At 39.5% G+C, this 18786-nt stretch overlaps 1 protein-coding gene across 3 annotated transcripts in view; it reads left to right on the top strand.

Annotated features, from left to right (window-relative positions):
• The first annotated feature begins 1547 nt into the window (after positions 1 to 1547).
• The window catches only part of LOC135495749 (core-binding factor subunit beta-like), a 47860-nt gene continuing 30621 nt past the window's right edge, over positions 1548 to 18786 (top strand). For all 3 annotated transcript variants that reach the window (XM_064784633.1, XM_064784634.1, XM_064784632.1), the window contains exons 1-3: positions 1548 to 1699; positions 1857 to 1943; positions 10731 to 10853. In XM_064784633.1, the coding sequence (XP_064640703.1) occupies positions 1562 to 1699; positions 1857 to 1943; positions 10731 to 10853 (348 nt within the window). In that variant the 5' untranslated portion in view covers positions 1548 to 1561. The remainder of the gene's footprint in view (positions 1700 to 1856; positions 1944 to 10730; positions 10854 to 18786) is intronic.

The raw sequence follows: 18786 nt of genomic DNA on the forward strand, positions 1-18786 counted from the left end.
CCGGGCACATTTAAATCCCCAAGGTCACCTTGCCGACATGAATGTTTCTTTCAACAGGTTCGGCTGGAAGCTGCGGGCGATATGACTTTTGCCCCTGGCTACGTGCCCCAAGCCGCCAGAGGGCGGGCTTTATTTCAATTATGCAAACGGGACGCCAGCTCAATAATCAAGCAGAACCTATACTTCATTATCATCATAATATCAAATATTGGTTTCATTAATCAACAATTACACGTTTCAGACCAAAAAAATCGTAAGATTCTTTGTCCTTTTTCGGTCGACATTTTTTAACCTGGGCATTTTTCTTACATTTTTGTATTTTTGCCGCCGGGCAATGCACCTGTTCTGAGCATACGCCACCCCAGGCTATGGACCTTTTCATCTGCATCTGGCAGAAGACAAATTAAAATAACATCTTGACCCTCAATGTATGACATTCTCAGCTATAAACAGATAAGAGGCAATACCGCTGGAAGTTTCAGTATGGCCAAGTATAGGCTTATAAGACACTGTTAGTGTAAAATCAATTTTCAAACAACACAGACAAGTCGATTTGTCGGAATATCAACGAAATGTTTTCAAAATATGTGCCGGCACGAATTAATTTTAAAAATGGAGCAAGAGTTATCCCATATTATGCATCGTATTGGACGTATTGTAAACTTCATAATTCTTGTTGCATCTGTAGGCCATAAAAAATGAAATTCCAAGGTATATCTATTATCATCAATTTCTGGTATCCTGCTTACACTGACGTTCATCACAATTCTGAAGAAGCCCCGACCGTCGACCTTCAGTAAACCTATTGTTGATTTTTCTAAAGAGTTCTTTTCAGCAGACGACGGAGTTACGCACCCGGATGTGTAAACAAGCATGAGAAAGTGGGTCAGTGGGTTGAAATATTTCATGGAATGGGCCATTTACGCAGTCACCACTAAACCTGCCAAAGCTTGCAGAATTAATGTTCTTTTGCATACTCAAAGCCACCCCCCCCCCCCCCGTTATATTTCCGAAATATTTGAAAACTAGCTGGCAGAGGTGGTTCATATGGGCAACCACATTTTGTTGCCTGTTGAAGTATCAAACTAACCATTCTTTTGTTGTGGTAGTTTTTACTTTTGCAGCCAAATGAATTACAATTTTGGTCACTTAGTGAAGCCACACCGCCCAAAAATATCCCCACCATAAACGGGGCACCTGTGTAATAATATCTTATCAATTTCTTTCAACAAAATCACTGAAGAAGCTTAACAGGTTGCGCATGGCACCCTCCAAATATGGTCACCACGTAGATAATTAGTTGTAATTTATTCCACAGTGGTTCCATTTATGGGATACCTCGTGTCAATAATATGCCCAGAACAACGAATGGCCGCACGTGGCTCCTCCCACTGGTCACAAGGCCGCGATTAGCATTTGCCAAATAAGGCAATCCTCGTCATTCCTTTCCACGAAGTTTCCCGAAGGCCGAAGTGCCCCGCCAATCAGAGCGCAGTTTCTATTACACGTGGAAAAGTTCGCATTGTATACCACGCGGATGAATGGATCAACGATAGTAAGCATGCTGCCAGACGCGGCTCACGTCGTGCACGGGAAAGTTCTCAGAGTGTTCGCCAGAAATATGCCAAGAGTGGTACCTGACCAGCGTTTGAAGTTTGAAAACGACGAATTATTCAGGAAATTAAGTCGAGAATCGGAGGTAAAAGCGCTATGTGGTTTATTTTTGTTCCCGGAAGTTCTCGGAATTTTTCGCGTACCTGTGCGCTTACCAGCGCTTACGCGTGTGTATTCCACATGTTAAGGCTTCGCCTAGTGTGATTTTTACCTGATTTTGGACTACTCTTTGGTAATTTCAGATAAAATACACTGGATTCAGGGACCGGCCTCATGAGGAAAGACAGTTACGGTTCCAAACGGACTGCAGGGAGGGTCATGCTGATGTTGTGAGTAGTTTTATCTTTTAACTTTTGCGTCAATATTTTGAAACCGAAAGTTACCGCCCACCTTAGGCGCTGACCATGTGGTCAGGTGCCAAATCTCTCAGGAATGCGTTGGAGGAAGAGTGTGTGTGTGTGTGTGGGGGGGGTCTCTTTCTTATATGGTGCCTCGCTCATTGTACTTGCCCACTCCCATATGTGTTTTCATGTTTTCAATCTTTAGATCCTGGTTAGTGCTTACTCACTTATTAACCCCCTATGGCCTATCGGTATCTTAACATACACAAATTAATGGTGTATCCTGTTTCTACGATTCGTCTTTTTTACACTTCACAACTTTACAACAACTTCACATACCATAAGGTCATGAGGCCAGGCATACTACATGTACACTTTGAAGGTGTCGTTGAGGTAGCATGTTTGATAGTACGTAGGACCTGGCCTCAGTCCGTTTTTAGATTGATAATATATCATTATCTTGGTTTGCCACTTGACAATTACTCTCGGATTTATCAAAGTGTCTTGTTGATAGTTGACTTTTAAAACCAACAAGGATGTAAATTTAATTGACCTTTTTGTTTGCGTTAACTATAATGAGCTGTTGATTATTGTATGCATTAACTATAATGAGCTGTTAATTAGTATTTGTTGAGATGATTATTGAACTGCGCCTGGGCCTGATGACCTCAAGGCCGAGGCATCATTCTGCCCTGTTTACAGCCCGACCCATACACAACCAACTGCCTCTGTTCAGCAATGGATATTCACAGTAGTACGATACATGACTAATTTAGTTAATTCAAAACGTAGGCCTACACAAAGCCTGTTCAAAGCAATGTATAACGTCCCTTTGATGAATAATTTAAGGAGAACGTTCAGGAACCCTTTTGTGGCAAGTGGTAAGTGTCTCAGGATGTAGGACCTAAATACCTGATATAACGGTTTGATGTTACTACATGATTGAAAGTTGTCATTCGAACAAGTCGGGTTGGTGACCAAAGTGATCAATCCTGACAATAAAGTTATCAGCTCACAATATTAAGGAGACCAAATGACTGATTTCTTTACCGTCTCCTTTCGGTCATTTTGCGACGATGCTGTATATACTCCAAATCTGTCGACCTCCCAGATTAGAAAGGTTTCCGAGAAGTCCCTGTTGACCTCTCTGTTGTTTGACCTTTGTCAAACCTCTTAACCATGTTTAAGTAGCTTTGAGACCTCTTGGTTTGAATTTTAACAAAGTTGTATGATGATTATAGAAAATTATCATTGACAACCTGTTCTATACCCTTTTGTGCTCCCACACCCCCACACTTTTTGTTCCATGGATAGCCTCTAGCCTAACCTTAGGTACACTTGCTTGATTGTACGTCCTGGTGTAATTAATCATAATATCTTTATGGTAAACACTCTGGATATTGTCAGCATATTGTTGGCAAAGAACCCAAGATTTTATATGAAAATTCCTTCCCTAATTACTCAATAAGTATGGCATTTAGAAATTGATGAACGAGCATGGAAGTGAACTATCAGGAACTGCATCTTTTCATTAATCTTGGAAAGTAAACGACGGTGCGCCGCACATCACGACACGCCCTTGCGACCTGTAGCGCCAGCTCATGATTACCAGCAATCGCAGAGGTCATGGTAACCCACCGTTTACAGACGTATATTTAAGAAAGGTTTGGTGTCTAATGTGTTTCAGGGTTTTCAATGCTGTTGGTCGTTAAGGGTAGTCATATCAATTGGCACGAGCCACGAAGGTCAATGCCGATACTAATATTTTCTCTCCATCCTGCTTCACTCTATTAAAGCTTGACAAAATCCTCAATGCATTTTTGAGAGTACTATTAGAAATCGCACAGTTTATTCAAGTAAAACTAAAATGAATTAACCTATAAGATCATTTGCCTAATGACGTAATCTGGCAATCCTTTTATTGTTCATTCTCTAATTGATTATCTTCACAATGTGTTGCCGTCGTGGTTTATAATATCAAAATCATAAATCTCAGATCGAGTCAAGCATTTTACAAATGGCAATCGGATTTCTAAACCACGATTAAGATCATGACAGAGGATGCATCCACCTTGTTACAAATTCCATTGTTCTCCAATTGTTCTTCAATCATTTAATTGAATCTAACTTCTTGGCGTCAAATTGATTCTAGAATAATCCTACCTTTGAGCTATTACTTTGGCTTTTGTTCTCCCAATTAAAACTTCATTTACGTTTTTCAGAGAGAATCATAGCTTTGTGATCATTGATACTTATGAAAACCACATCCACATTTCTATTTCTGCATTACTAGAAGCATCTGAAGATCTATAATATTTGCTTTTTTCTAATATTAAACTTTTTTTGCTAAAAATGTATTTGCTTGTCTGTGATACTTAATGAAATAATGTCCGCTCTGCAAGGAGTTTTTTTATGGACAGAACTGTAGGTTGGAGGCAACCGGGTCTCCTGTAACCTCAGAATAAAATGATTGTTGATATTTTGAATCCTCAAAGGAGGACAACTGATAGCTTTCTTTATGGCCAGACCCTTGCTACCCGCAACAGATACCCATGTCCCCCCCAGGCATGACCAATGTTGCTTCGTCATCAAGTCTGTCATTATCGAAAGGCAACACCATAAAATGATACTTTTCGCTCTCGTTATCAGATCAGAAAGCGAAATGTTTTATTTCTGCATTTGTCTTGTTCATCCAAGTTGGATAATACACCGGCGATGCTGCTAGGGTACAGAGGTATTACTTGTTGAGGGGTTGGGGGGAGACAATGGGAAGACCCTGTGTCGGGAGGTTGGGCCCCCTGCAGGGAGGGTCAATTCAATTATGGGCAAGGTGAGATTTCTGTTAACCCTTTATTCCTTCACCAGTTGCCACCTTGAGAAAAAATTAACCATTCTACAGAAAAATATACTCCCCGGCAAGCCGAAATGTACGGTATACCATTGTTACAAAATTGTAAAATATTTTTTGATCTAAGCATCCAAATAAATTTTCCTGCTCAGCTCACAAAATCTGAGCTAAAGGCCAAACAGATATTTACTCTGAAATGTGATGGTTACAAAATTGCATGTCCTGTGGCACAGTAGAGACATTAAGTTCCTTTATAGCTGACCATACTTTCCCCAGATGAAAATATGACGCACTCTTGATATCTTACAGTAAACAACAAGAGTAATGACACTCAATATGTCTGCTGCTTCTTCTTTTGCATTTGCTCGTATCGTTGCTGTTTTTAGCAAAGCATCACGTAGGCCCAGTTTACAACTTGAAACTGCCTTTCTCATAAAGGGGAAAAGTGTTGTCCTCAATTCCTCCCTCTCCCTCGTGCTAAGATACACCCGCCACTCAGACAAAGGGTTTGCAATGTCACCCCAAATGCCACTAGCACTTTTCACCTGATTAGGTTCGTAGGGAGGGATAGGGATTCGGTTTCCACAAATCCCTTATCCATATTGTATCCAGAATGTAATCATCTGCCGGAGCCAGTCAGCCTGAAACATACCGTATTGTATTGTTTGAAATCTTCGTTTGCTTACAGCTCCTCGGAAACATATTGGATGTTCTTTAAAACAACCATTCCCTCAGCGAAATAGAAGCCTTTTAAAACGACACTTTGTCTCAGCAATGTTTAAAAATCTTGCGCATATCATGTGCGATATTCTCAAAATGAAGATACTGCAGGCTTTTGGCCCTCTGAGCTATTTGAGGGCTTCTACCTCCAATACTTTTTGTCCATTAGTCACGCTTTTTGAACAGTATTTCATCTTTTAAAGTCCTGGTCCATCACACTTTGTGTGTCGACTCTACTCCACTCAGTCCTTAGCAGTCAAGAACAGAAAATGGCTTCTTTTCTGCGATAAGTATTAGGTCGCTGCTCGGTGCATGATATCAAAAGGCTTTGGATTAAAAATCATATCATGTCCATTTGGGGCTTCTTGGTTTCAGAGATGCAGAAAACATTCCCGGTATGCTGCTGGGTTACTAATGCTATTATTCCAGCGCAATGCGACAAGATTTCGAAACCTCAACGCCCGGTTCGACACGACGTGCCATTGTCACGAAATTTTTGTAGGGGTTGTATAAATGAAGGATTTGTGCATCGTGACAGAGGATGCTTTGACAGTCTGTCTGAGGCTAATCGCTGCATTGTCGGGCAGCATCCCTAACCAGTGGAAGGTTGTTTGTATTGTTCGAGTGTGACCGCATCAGCTGCTCCCATTTTGAAACTTTACCTTCAGCCACAATGCTGTGATTTCTGAAAGTTGGCCCCCTGCCGTGCCAAACGTTGACATCGGGGAGAACCAGTTTCACCCTTATTGTGTCGCCCTAACCCGCAAAACATCCTTAGATTTTTAAACGCAGTGTTTGCAGCTAATGAGGATGGGCTGACATACACTTTTTCAGATTTTCACTATTTCGACGGTATGTTTTTGGAATTCGGAGATTGAAAGGAAAAGATTTCACCGCTGTTTATTAGAATGGTGTTATAGTTGTATGGCACGTTTTGGAACATACGTGGCAGCGATAGTGGCATATTTATGTTATAATGTTTATCACCCAACAGTTTTGTATGCCGTGTCTTGGAAGTTTTGAAGGAGGTTTTCTAACAATTTAAAAAACGCTTCAGGTAAATTTTTTATGACTAAAAGATCCTGAGAATATTCTTGGAGGTTTTTTTCGCATTAGTTTATTGTAAGTTCGCAACAACCCAGACCCTGCAGTAAACTGCGATTTTAAATAATTTTTAAGGAACCGATACCGGCCGGACTCGCCCACCTCAGTCTCCACATTTCTGCGTGATGTCGCACCCGTGATTTAAAGCCGTCAAAAGTGATTAGCGATTCTGAGAGGTTAAAACATTAATGACCAATCCATTAGATGAGTCCTTAGAGATCAGGCCATTATCGCGCTACGACTCTCCATCGAGACAGTCATCGCAATCCTGTTACACTTATTATTATCTAGTTAGCAATCAATCGCGACAAAGACTTTTCAAACGGGCCGATGCCCTTTGCTCTTATTTGTGAGATGCGCAATCCGCTTTGCTGTGCACAGATTGCTCGAGCTGCTCTTGATGATCTCAGCGTTTATTGGCCTCTTTATGTTATTTCCGTTTCTTATTCCGTTGTCATCTTTGTCGCATGATTAGCATGATGAAATCCTCATTGCTGATAAGGCAATAAGTGTCTTTTCTGGGATTCATTTCACTTTCATGATCGTCTTGATCTTTGACTTCACAGCCACATGAAGTATCAGTCGACCAAAAGCAAACTAGGTTTTACCATTATGCACATGGGGCTAGTTTGAGGAAAAGGGCTGTTCAGTTGAGGGACTTTCCTCTAATCTGTGAATTTTACACATAAGAAGTCTATGGGGTCACTGACTTTATTTCCTGGTTGTTGGATTTTTACAGGATCATAAGATACCCTGTACTGTAACCTGTTATCCAGCGCCTCTCTTTAAAAAAATTGTTGACAAAGTGCCTGCAAAAATTTAGCGGTCTACATTATTGACCTTTACTGCCTGTTACAGACGCATCTCTGCGATCTGATAGACCATCATCCTCGGAAATCCAGAGTCAGTCGTATCCTCCTCCCCTCGCACACGTTACTGCTCGGTCGATAGTGCCCGAGTGTTGGCCTGAGCTTCAGGATGATAAACCATGAGCATAATCCGAATGTTTGAAAGGGTTAACAGGACATACATATCAAAAGTATGAAAGTACTTCCCCCAATCAAAGAAATGGAGGTCACAGAGTCCAAATTGTATTGTCCTTAATATGGGTGAGGGGATGTGACCAGACAGAATATGTGGACAGATATGTTAGCCAAGACATCTGGGTTAGTCCCCCCATGTAGGCTTGATGTGCAAACAGATCATGTGCACTTTAAGGTGTACGCTTTTCCCGTTTATTGCATTTACTAGTGGCTCAGGAAATAAATCCACCATGCGAGAATGCAGTTAACATGCATGCATGTTTTTGCCAAAAATGGTACTTATACACTGTACATAGTACTTGTAATTTGTGTACTGTATACACAACAGCAACAGCACAGCAAGAATTTTCATTCTTTGATACTAATTGTTTATTTTTCATAGTTAAATCTTTATGTGATTGACTCTGAATGAGCTGTTTCATAATTGATCGCTTGATTAACTTGACTCATCATCAACCGTAGAATCTTTAAAACAAGCATTTTATGCATTCAGAACCCCATCAGAAGCTTAGTAAGTAGGCCTTATCACTTGATTTCAGCAGCAGTGTCGCATAAACCTTGCATATATTTCCATGTCGAAAAGCAATAATGCAAAACTGATTTCACAATCTGCAAACTAAAGACCACCATTACATCGAGATGTGATTAATTGCACGATTGCAGTTTGTAATATTGCAAATGGCAAAACAGGTTACTTATTAACAGAACTGTATCATGTGTGCTATGATCTTTTCCCAGGTGTCAGCAATGATATTTGATATGATGAAATGACATATCGTACTTGGCTAATATTTATATGAAAGTATAGAAGATATGTAAGAAAACATTGTCAGGTGGTATATCAGTGAGTTTAAAATCATTGAGCTAAAATCCAAGAAAATTCTCTCATGGGAAATGGCATTGCTTTATGATGTGCCAAAGTCTTCCTCAACACCTTTAGTTATTTTAGTAAACAGTTTCAAAAGATTTGTACCTTGGATAATTTTTTTTAATATTTTTCCTGGGAACGGGTTTTTGAACATTGGAACATGGGACAAATGAGTGAAAGAAATCACAGGTATTTTTACTCCTGTGTTATTTTTCCACTTCGTAGCACCTGAAACAGTTCTAAGTTCTTAAGAGAAGATACTACTTTGAACATTGCTGTCTTTTTAAATAATAAGAAATCATTAAGATTGCTTGTTTAAGATTATCAATCTAGTTTTTTTACTTTTTTCTCACATTTTGCAAAGTGCCAACAGGGTGGGAAAAATTTCATGGCCTTGTCCGAGGAAAAGGAGGCACAAAACAATTTAGTTAAAATATTTATGTCTTATGAATGGTCATACAGTAGTTACAGTTCCTTGTAAACATTTCAGCCCAATGTAACCAGCTCCATAGTATCCTTCCTCCTTCAAAGCATGTCCAGCACAGTGCTGGGTCAGACATGTCATCCTTTCAGTGCTAAGCTACAAGTAACCAACCTGAGTTGTCTCGATAAAAAAATAACGAATAATGTTCATGTTATTGAAGCCATGTTCTCGCAGAAATCACGCTGCTTTCCGTAATATCGCGTCTGTTTCGACTAAATCATCATTTCAGTGCAAAGCTTCATGTATCCAACCTGAGTTGTCTCGATAAAAAAGTGACGAATAATGTACATCTTATTGAGGCTACCTTCTCGCAGAAATCACACCGCTTTCCTTTATATCGCTTCTGTTTCGACTAAATCAATTTCCCACAACTTACACCATTTCAATGGAGCAACAACATTCACAATCGCCTTCATAAATATTGACCGGAAAACTGATAGAAATTTTTATGCGGGATAAAAATATTCTGCACTTGCAATTCCACGGTGAGATTTCAGAAGAGGGATTTAATACATCAAATTGTGCTAAAATCTAGTGAGAGATTACCGATATGGGAAACACTATACATGTATCTGAATGTGACAATTCCAAATTTCATTCTACAGCGATCAAGTAACTAATTTACGAGGAATTGAGGGAAAGATTTATATCTCCATCAGGGAGTAGTTTATCATTTCATTCACCGTTGCCCCGCGTTAAATGACCCACGGTTCACTGGCCACAAATCTCGACTCGCAACCAAGTGTAAATCTAGCATAACAACAGCTTTGATAATAGATATGTTTAAAGGGGGGGGAGTACAGGAGTGAGATTTTTCCTCCCCCCTTGATCTGCTTGTGCTAGTACCTGACATGCAAGGTGCATGAGTGGGGAGTTGTGTGTTTAACTGGTCTTATAGCGGCTGCATTTTTCGTTAGAACCCTTTCTCATCTTGCAAGTATTGCGTCTCAGTGCTACCTCTTCAAAGATTCTAGCTAAATTTTTAAAAGCTTGGGAAAATCTCATCAGAACTGCTTCCATCGTTCTTTCGTTACAAAACCAACTCTTTCTTTAACAACTCAGGTGTATCATCTTAAACAAAACGATCATATGATCCGATCATATGATACATCAAAAAAGGCAATCTCATCGGAAATATCGAACATTTTATGACCTGATCTAAAGTGTCTCTTCAAACACTTGCCAGAAAAAACACCTTGATTTTTCCGGGGCGTAATTCTTGGATTGACTCTCACCGGAGGTGTAACGAGTGTGTCGTCTATTGTTTCTGTGCCAAGTGTCCAGCTATCAAACTTGGTCTGAGCACGGGAGGGGCATTTGATTATTTTTTCACACCAGGTAATATGTTATTCAAAGGTATCATAAGTGTGATCAAACAACTCTAGATAGGCGCTCCTTTAATCAAATCTTATCTGATTTCGCACTCCAAACAAAATGTTTTGAAGATATCCCTCTCCTACTTCATAAGTTGACCTCGGTCATTCTTAAGGAAAGTCTATGAAAAAACCCTCATAAGATGGGAGGTTTTGAGCAGCCCAGTCAATGCTCTCTGGTTGGACAAGCTCTCATTGTTAAACCCTTGGTGTTTACCCCATAATGTAGTTTATTCTCATATGTAGGCATCCGGTTAGATGACAGAAATTTTGCCATTGGTTTCAGGAATTCTTCGTGTAAAATCTTCATAATGACGTTTCCCTCTCTTCGACAGGCTTTCACGTGTGTCGGCGCCAACCTACAGTTGACGTTTGCCTCAAATTCCACATGGAACGACAGCTCACAGACATCCTCCAGAGACAGAGATTTAGTCGACTTTGACAGAGAGCCAGGGAAGGTATGTACCTCGCTGTTGGATCATTTATTTTCTTCATGTGTGTTTTGAAATTACGGGGCAATATAGCGAATAATTAGTCAGCCAATTATTTTCATCAACGACTTAAACACTAAAATTACTTTTCTAAATGAATCTCTGACAGCATAAGAATTGTTAAGATTCAATAAAATTTACAAGGAACATCACTTAACATCTATTCTGATTAAATAACCGGCTGTTAAGATAAAGAATGTTTCGAAATGAAGTTTTCCCGATGTTTTTAGCCGCCCAGGGAAAACTGTCTCATTACGACCTGCTACCGGGAGGTAATTAGCTACGAACGAGTATGGATTGTTGATAATTAAATAGGAAGTGACAGGGGATAAATGCTATGATCTCGTTAATGCGAGAAGACTAGATTTCTCTATGAGAGTTTTTTAGTGTTAGTCAGAAAGTGTCAGGGGACAGTATTGATTATTTAAGATTTAATGTCAGTTTCTCGCTTGCTGGAAGGTTGGAAGTCAACTTTTACAGAGTTCATGGCGTTTGATTAGCTTGGCGAGGCTTTAGCTAAACACCAGTTCTTCCTGGTCAAGTGATGACCATCCCTGCGACTCAAATCACAATAACACACCTCAACCTTTGCGGACAAAGACGACTTAAAGGGGTCCTCTCATGATGCAGACCATAAAACGTAACCAGTGCTATGAATGAAATTTTATGTTATATAACAAATAGTACGGAATGTTTGCTATGAAATTCATATACACGATTTTCTGATTGGAACCCTACTATGAAATTTGCTGTGCAAATTGTTCAGGATATTGTTGCAATTTTCACTTAAAATCATGATCCTCCTTGAATTAAAAATCAAATCGTATTATTAAAGCGATTCACCTTTCAGGAAATCTGCCATTTTCATGCCCGACCCTTGTCGCCATCAAACGCTTTGTGATGACTTCCTCAGATTCTTTGTACACAGGTCAAATCCATAACAAGCAGATTAATTGGCGTGGATGCAATTGTATCCGCGGAAGTGTTCGATGTCACTTTTGCAACTTCGCCGCATTTTGCACGTGGACATTTGGCGAAAAAAAGATCAAGCGGTGCAGTGATTGTATTCGATTTTTACTGTATCGAATAAACGAAGATCCTCAGGGCGCATAGGTCGAAATTGTTGCGATAATTAATAATCTTTTATTCCTCAGGTCGCATTCGTTCCAATTGATCACACGGTCGTGTTATTTTGCTTACTCTTACCCTGTATTGTTTCAGATTACGATATAATTGTAGAAAAACATCGTCGTGCATCTCAGGCAGCCATTGTTGTCTTTTCACTTGAGTTGCACGAGGATCGTTTCCGCCATTGTCATGACACTTGATGCAGCTAAGTAAATATGAGAAATCGGCCTCTCGTGATTTTGCCTGGAGCTGGTCTTCGTGTCAGTTACAATAATATAGTGCTTCATGTTTGCTTTGGACTAACTTATCTATCGATAGTTTAAATTTGAGCTCAGTAACTGCATTTGCTACATGCTTACGAGAAAATAAGTCAGTTGCAAGTCAATAAATGATGCCTAACAAGCTGTGCGAAATGTGCCAGGGTAGTAATGCTAATGTGAAAGTAAATTTAGTTCCCTGGAAAGTTAGTCCTGATCAATTGTTTGATGATACTGGCATGTCTATTCAAACCAGCGACGTTAGATTATGACAAATTTTAGCAATGCTGTTGTGTTCAACAATGAACGCTATACATGTCAATTTTCATTGTGCTGGAGTGTCGTTTTACTGCACTGCGGCCATGTTTTAGTTACCAGTGTGTATGTAAACAACATACCCGAACAGATCTGGCCGATATGCCCTGGTCAAGCAGACACTGACTCTGTGCAGAAACTCCAGTCTCCCTGTACCTCAATTTCTTCAATTACCTTCTCTTCATTACCTTTAATCTACGTTGCTCATTCTCCTTTGATATATTAGTATAACCAAATAACAAAAGTCACGCTTTATAGAAAGCGACTTTCACTGGCTTGAATTTCACACTGAGGCAAATGAAATTGGTGTACTTGTTTCTTGTCAGCTATTTTTGAAAATATTGTGGAGGATTGCTTTTATTATTATTTATTTAAAGGCAAACCGTGCAAAAAATGACTATTTACAACATTGCTAAGTTGACATAGTGCAGAATGAGCATATTTGTTGGATATCTTGCAGTTTTTGCCAAAACACTGCCGAAAAAACATTTTTTGTATGAATTCTTTTGTTGGGTGCCAAAATCACATGCTGGCTCTGACAAGAAGCAAATAATTCGGTTTCACTGGCCCTACTGCACACTGCATTTGAGAAAATGTTAGCGTCGTGTTTCCAAGTTATTTTGGTTTTGCGTGTTTGCTGTGGATTTACGAAAACCCGCTTTTGAGGGTTACTCTTCCACAGTTCAGGTTTTCTGCCTTTGATCGAAAGCATTTCAAAGCGACTTATAGGTTTTCGGTAACCCGTACTTAGTGAATAATATGAGTGTTATATATGAGTGATATACCGATAAAGAATGAACTCTACAAATTCTAGCTTGTTTGATGTTCTGCTGCGAGTGTTACTAGGCACCTTTTTGGCCCTTCAATTTTTCTTCAGAAAGTATTTCCAATAAAAGTCGATTTTGTCCTTTTCAATAGTTTAAATAAAAAAAGATTAATCCATCGTGTGTTTCTGTTTTATCTAAATATAAGAACGTTAGTCGGACATCTTGTGCTGACATAAGCCAGCAGCTCGAAAGATTATCGGTTTGGTTTCTAATGGCCCATATTTTGCTTCTGACCTTTGGCAAATCACTTGACCCACAATTGCCACATCAATGTACTTTCAGTAGAAAATCAAAACTAATATTATCTGTACCTAAACAGAGATATGCAATAATAAAGTGGATGAGACAAAAATCACTTGTTCGCAGGGTCATTGCTGGTGCCTGTAACAAGTCAATAGGTGATGTTCAATGTCCAAACCATTTAAATTTTATCGTTTGTCGCAGCGCAACGCTGACGAAAAGAAATTTCTCCCAATGTGAGCACATGCACTGCTGCAGTGACTTGCATTTTGCTGAACAATTTGAGAAATCTATCTTCAGCCATTCCAATCTTCTTCATAAACCTACCAAGTGTTCATTTTCTCTATTTCAAACTAATGACACCAGCTCACTCATTCTCCCTCGCCAGAGCACCATGAATCAGTCGCAAATTTAAACTTCGTGTAAATCATTCCTAATACTTTAAAATGAAACTCCTGTCGCTATGACATCATCGCCTCGCACGCTGGAGTACACTCCGCGAAGATTATCACCTCGCCTTAATTCAATAAAGGATTTAATCTATTTCGTATGCGGAGAAGGTGTCGCAGCTTGTCAATTAATTCGCTGTCAGTCGCAGGTTTTTACCGGCGTCTTCCGATGTCTTCTGGTTCAGAGGCGCAGTATGAAATATGAGTCAGTTACAACCGTCTCATGTGTGTGGACTTTACAGATTTGTTAGTCTGAAATTTGGAGGCTGGTCGTATGTCCTGAAAATTTAAGTCTTCGAGCAACTGGAAATTAGGCACTCATAGAAAAGGTACGGCACAAATATATCTTTCTTCAGGAAAAAAGGTTTGCCATGAATTTTGGGAAGTTGATGTAAAAAATCCATTCTTTAGTCTTCTCAGATTTTGGATCCCCCTGAACTTGTTTGGAACAGTCTGAATGATGACAAATTTGTTATCTTGATAGAAAATTACTCTATGCCAGCAACCAAATTTGTGGGCAGCCCGTGAGTTTTCGAACAGGTTGTAGATAAGTCTGCATGTTAATTCAAAATGGCCTTTAATCGGCCAGAAAAAAACATGAAAGTATGATAAATTGTTGAACAGATTAAGCACTTAACCAAGGTTATCGTTGTCAAAATCGTTTTAGTAGCGTATATACTGCCCTCATCCAAAAACAATACTCCAACATGGAGCCATTCTACCAAACAAACATAAAATGGATGTAACAAAATGTCTGATAGTCAAGATCGCTTAAACAGTGTCAAAAGATCATGAAATTAGACACTGTTTTGATGGGGCGATAAATCTACATTAATCGAGTGTTCTTCACGTCATTTAAATACCATTTACTATGAAATATTTGCCAATCTAACTAATTCTAGGGATCTATCAACAGCGCTAAAAGCTCCGCGCTTCCTGCTTGCACGAGACGAAGTACCATTAAGTCGGCCATGTTGAGACTGTCAATTGCATTATCAATATTGCCAACTTGAACTGGTCTATCCCATAAATACGGCTACTTGACTCAAGTTATAAAAGTTATAATCGTAGCCTTTGAAGTAGCATGGACTCTTACCATAATTTGTTAAGAAAATCATAATGAATATTGACATCTGTTGTCTTATAATGATAGTGAAATATGTTTTTAAGGTGGAGCAATTGGTGCAGTCAGAACATTGGTTTACAATTCTGTAATGCCTCGGTTGTAATATGTTTTACACTGTGTCTCATTTTTGCTGTACAGCAGTTTTGGAGTTTCAGCCCTGGTACAAAGCACTTATTGATAGCTCTGGATGATAGTATCAAAATACCATATATAGTTAAAGAGTTAATCTGAGTTTGTTTGACCTAACAAAAGTTCCTGACCTCTTGGGACAAAGGGGGCAAGTGATTAGCAAACTATTTGGCTGAGGGTTTGTGGAATCTGATAGCTAACCGAAAACAAAGGACAGGCATCTACAGTACTCATTCCACGGAAAGGACAACGGATGTTACCCAGTGTAGCGTGAGTATTGGGCGTTTGACGCCCTTTGTCCATCGACGCTCCGACAATATGCTCTTTAGCGCAAATTATCATGCGTCTTATTTGTTAGAGCGGGCTAAAAAATCTCGTGTTAATGCTTCAAAGGTTGCGAGGATTCCCTGTGTACTTCAAACAGATCTCACAATGCTTTGAAGCTTTTTACAGGAAAAATCTCCCGTCCCAGAAGGCTGGAATCCCGAGCTAGGATCTGGTTTAGCGCAGGAAACAGTCAATAGGAACGTGTAGATAAAACATTTTATGTCAAAGTTGATATGATGGGTTACAAATTTCCTCAGTATTTGCCTCCCGAAGGAATGCGTAATGGAAATCTGACAATGGATTAAATGGAGGGTATCCGATTCTATTGTGAGGTCTTCGATAGTGGCGCGATAGACTGTGATACTGAGATTTCAGTTTCAGTTCTACCAAAGGATTTATGTCCCGCGGGGGTCTTTTTGGTGAAAAAACGAAGATGAAACTTTAATGGAATAAATAATAACAAAGTAAATGATGATGAAGAAATATTTAGGTTCTGTATACTATTAAATCTGCTGTACATTTTGTATGCAATGACTGTACAGAGATTTTGGAAGAAGAATTTCTTTCTCACAATTTCAGTCGAACTTCAGCTTTTGTAAGATAGCTTTCATACGTTTTGTCATTGAAACATACTAAAGTTAAACCAAATTCCAATGCTCAGTCATGTCAGAGGTGAATGCTTCCAAATGAAGGTCATCCTATCAAAACATTTCAAATTTCTTGATTCTATAGAGAATTTTGCATCATAAAACTTGATCATTCATAATCAGAACTGATGGTTTTATGGTCGGCAAGTTGGTGATAAAATCTGTGACACTGCCAAGACATACGTGAATCTACGCTTTTCCTAACACCAGTTTTCAATGTGACAGCACACTCCTGAGGTTTTAATGCAATAGGTGTCATAATTCAAACAAGTTAGCAAGAAGCGCTGGGCCGAACGATCTCGGCTTGCGAGAATACGGAGCTTACACATCACATTATCGCCATAGAACGGCTCCCATCAGGACGCACTGACTTGTCTGATGTCAATAGCGCTATTCTTTAAAAGACTGTAAAATTACCCTACGTTGCCAGGTATCAAGAAGGGTATCAGCCTAATCGGATGGATTTGTAACACGATTAACCATTGGAGAATTCTTTGATAGCGTGCTGAAGGATTGGTGCTGTTACATGCTTTAACCATCTCGTTTCTGACTCGATTAGAAGATACATGGCTGTTACATACAGTTTTGTGTCACTTGGGCATCTTAGCGTCTGCTGGATAGTCGATGCCTGTATAATCCAACTATCTGTCTTTTGGTAAATTTATGCTACTACCCTTTGAGTAGTGCTGCCATTCTGTGCTTTCAGGAGGACAAGTAGAAACACAGGCAAATACTTCAAGTAAATGTTGTAATCAGTTCTGAAATAACCGTCTCCAGCCTAAATCCATGTAGGACATTCAGGTGCCACAATAGTCTTCCTGAAATATCCTCCCTCGGTGACGGCGGAGGGTATTCGAAAATATTTCAAGTACAAAGACCTTTTTTTAAATTGCTTCATATTTTCCCCAAGCTAACCTGAAACCTGGCGAGATCTCAATAGACTTATAAATGGTGGCCGAGTGCCAAGAGGATTGTGGTTACTTTCAGTTGTCTTCCCTGAAGCTAACCAAGTAAGAATAGGTAACTTATTGCCATTACTCACCGCTAGCTTTAGCAGCACTAGTCATGTAGAAGCTAGCATGGGCGCTTTTCCTGGAAAAGCCTTCAGGTTAGCATGCACCTTGGCGAATGCTCAACCGAAGCATGTTTTAGTTGCAGTGTTCAGACCATCTGAAGACTTTGTAGCAATGGATTTTTAATAAAAGCCCAGTGGCGTACCTGTTTTTCACCGTGATCAAAATATGTACTGGCAGGCTTCGTGGTTTGGATTGTGCCAATACCAGGGCTGCCTACCCCTCACAAAAAATGTGTTGGTCTTGAATTGGCCAATTTTGGTGGAGGCAGAAAGAGGTGTTTTGCCCTCTCCTATTACCAAAAGCTTACTAGAAACTTTTAGCTGTACAATGGAGAGTGTCTGGCTATCATTGAAGCAGATGCTTAGGGGTCACAAATAATATGAATGGAATTCTGCACAGGTGTCCACGTTCAACAAACCATTCCCTACATCAAATCCCGATGAAAAAAATTACTTTAGGGAAACAGGAAGTTTAAAATTTTCCATGACTTCTTAAGTTTTTAAAAATTCCATCCTTTATTGACTAACCTTTGTAAATGTCAAAAGAGCGACAATGATTATTAGTTTCTTTTTTAGCATACCACACACCTGGTTGATTCCCATTTCACTGAGTTAATCAACTTCAAGTCAGTTGTGGCTACATTAAAGTTTTAGTTTCGTCAGTTGTTTTTTTACATATTATGTTTTTTGTTGCATCCAAGTTAAACACTAAGTACTGAATAAAACCGAAACTATGTGTTTTGAAATCCACCATGTGACTGATCATGTATACCAACATTTTGTTTTTCAGGTTTTTAAGCACTGTTTGAACTTTTCGCCGAACCAATTCAGCCGAACCAATCATACAATTCAAGGCCCTTAAAATCACTTTAATATTATACCTAAATTGATCTCGAGTTGCTATTTCAAAATACTAAATGCCCTTGTCTGTGATAAATATCGAACATTTGAATGAAAGTGAGCACAGTTGGCATATTCTCATACTTGTAATGACAGTAGAGAAAGCTCTCTGTACTCTCTTGAACAGCTTGCTTGCACAAAGCTTACCCAACTGTTGCATGGAAGTGTAAAACGGCATGGACTTTCCTGTCCAGCGACTGGTTATGTTGCTTTGATCATCCAGGAAAAACCTCAGCTCAGCACACGCTATTTTTCAGGCAAATCGTGGCATGTGCCCGATATCTTTCCCTCCATTATTAACCTGCATAGAATATTTTCTCAAATTTAAAAATGATACATGCATCACGTTCTACAACCAAACAGTCTATTGTTAAATCATTTTGTTCACGTGGACGAGATTTTCGAAATCTGCAATCAAACCACACAAAGAGTGAGGCATGGTGCGATTTGTTGACACTCTTCACCTGTGGGCTGCACTCA

Source organism: Lineus longissimus, chromosome 11, assembly GCF_910592395.1.
Source record: "Lineus longissimus chromosome 11, tnLinLong1.2, whole genome shotgun sequence".
Taxonomy (NCBI): Eukaryota; Metazoa; Nemertea; class Pilidiophora; order Heteronemertea; family Lineidae; genus Lineus; species Lineus longissimus.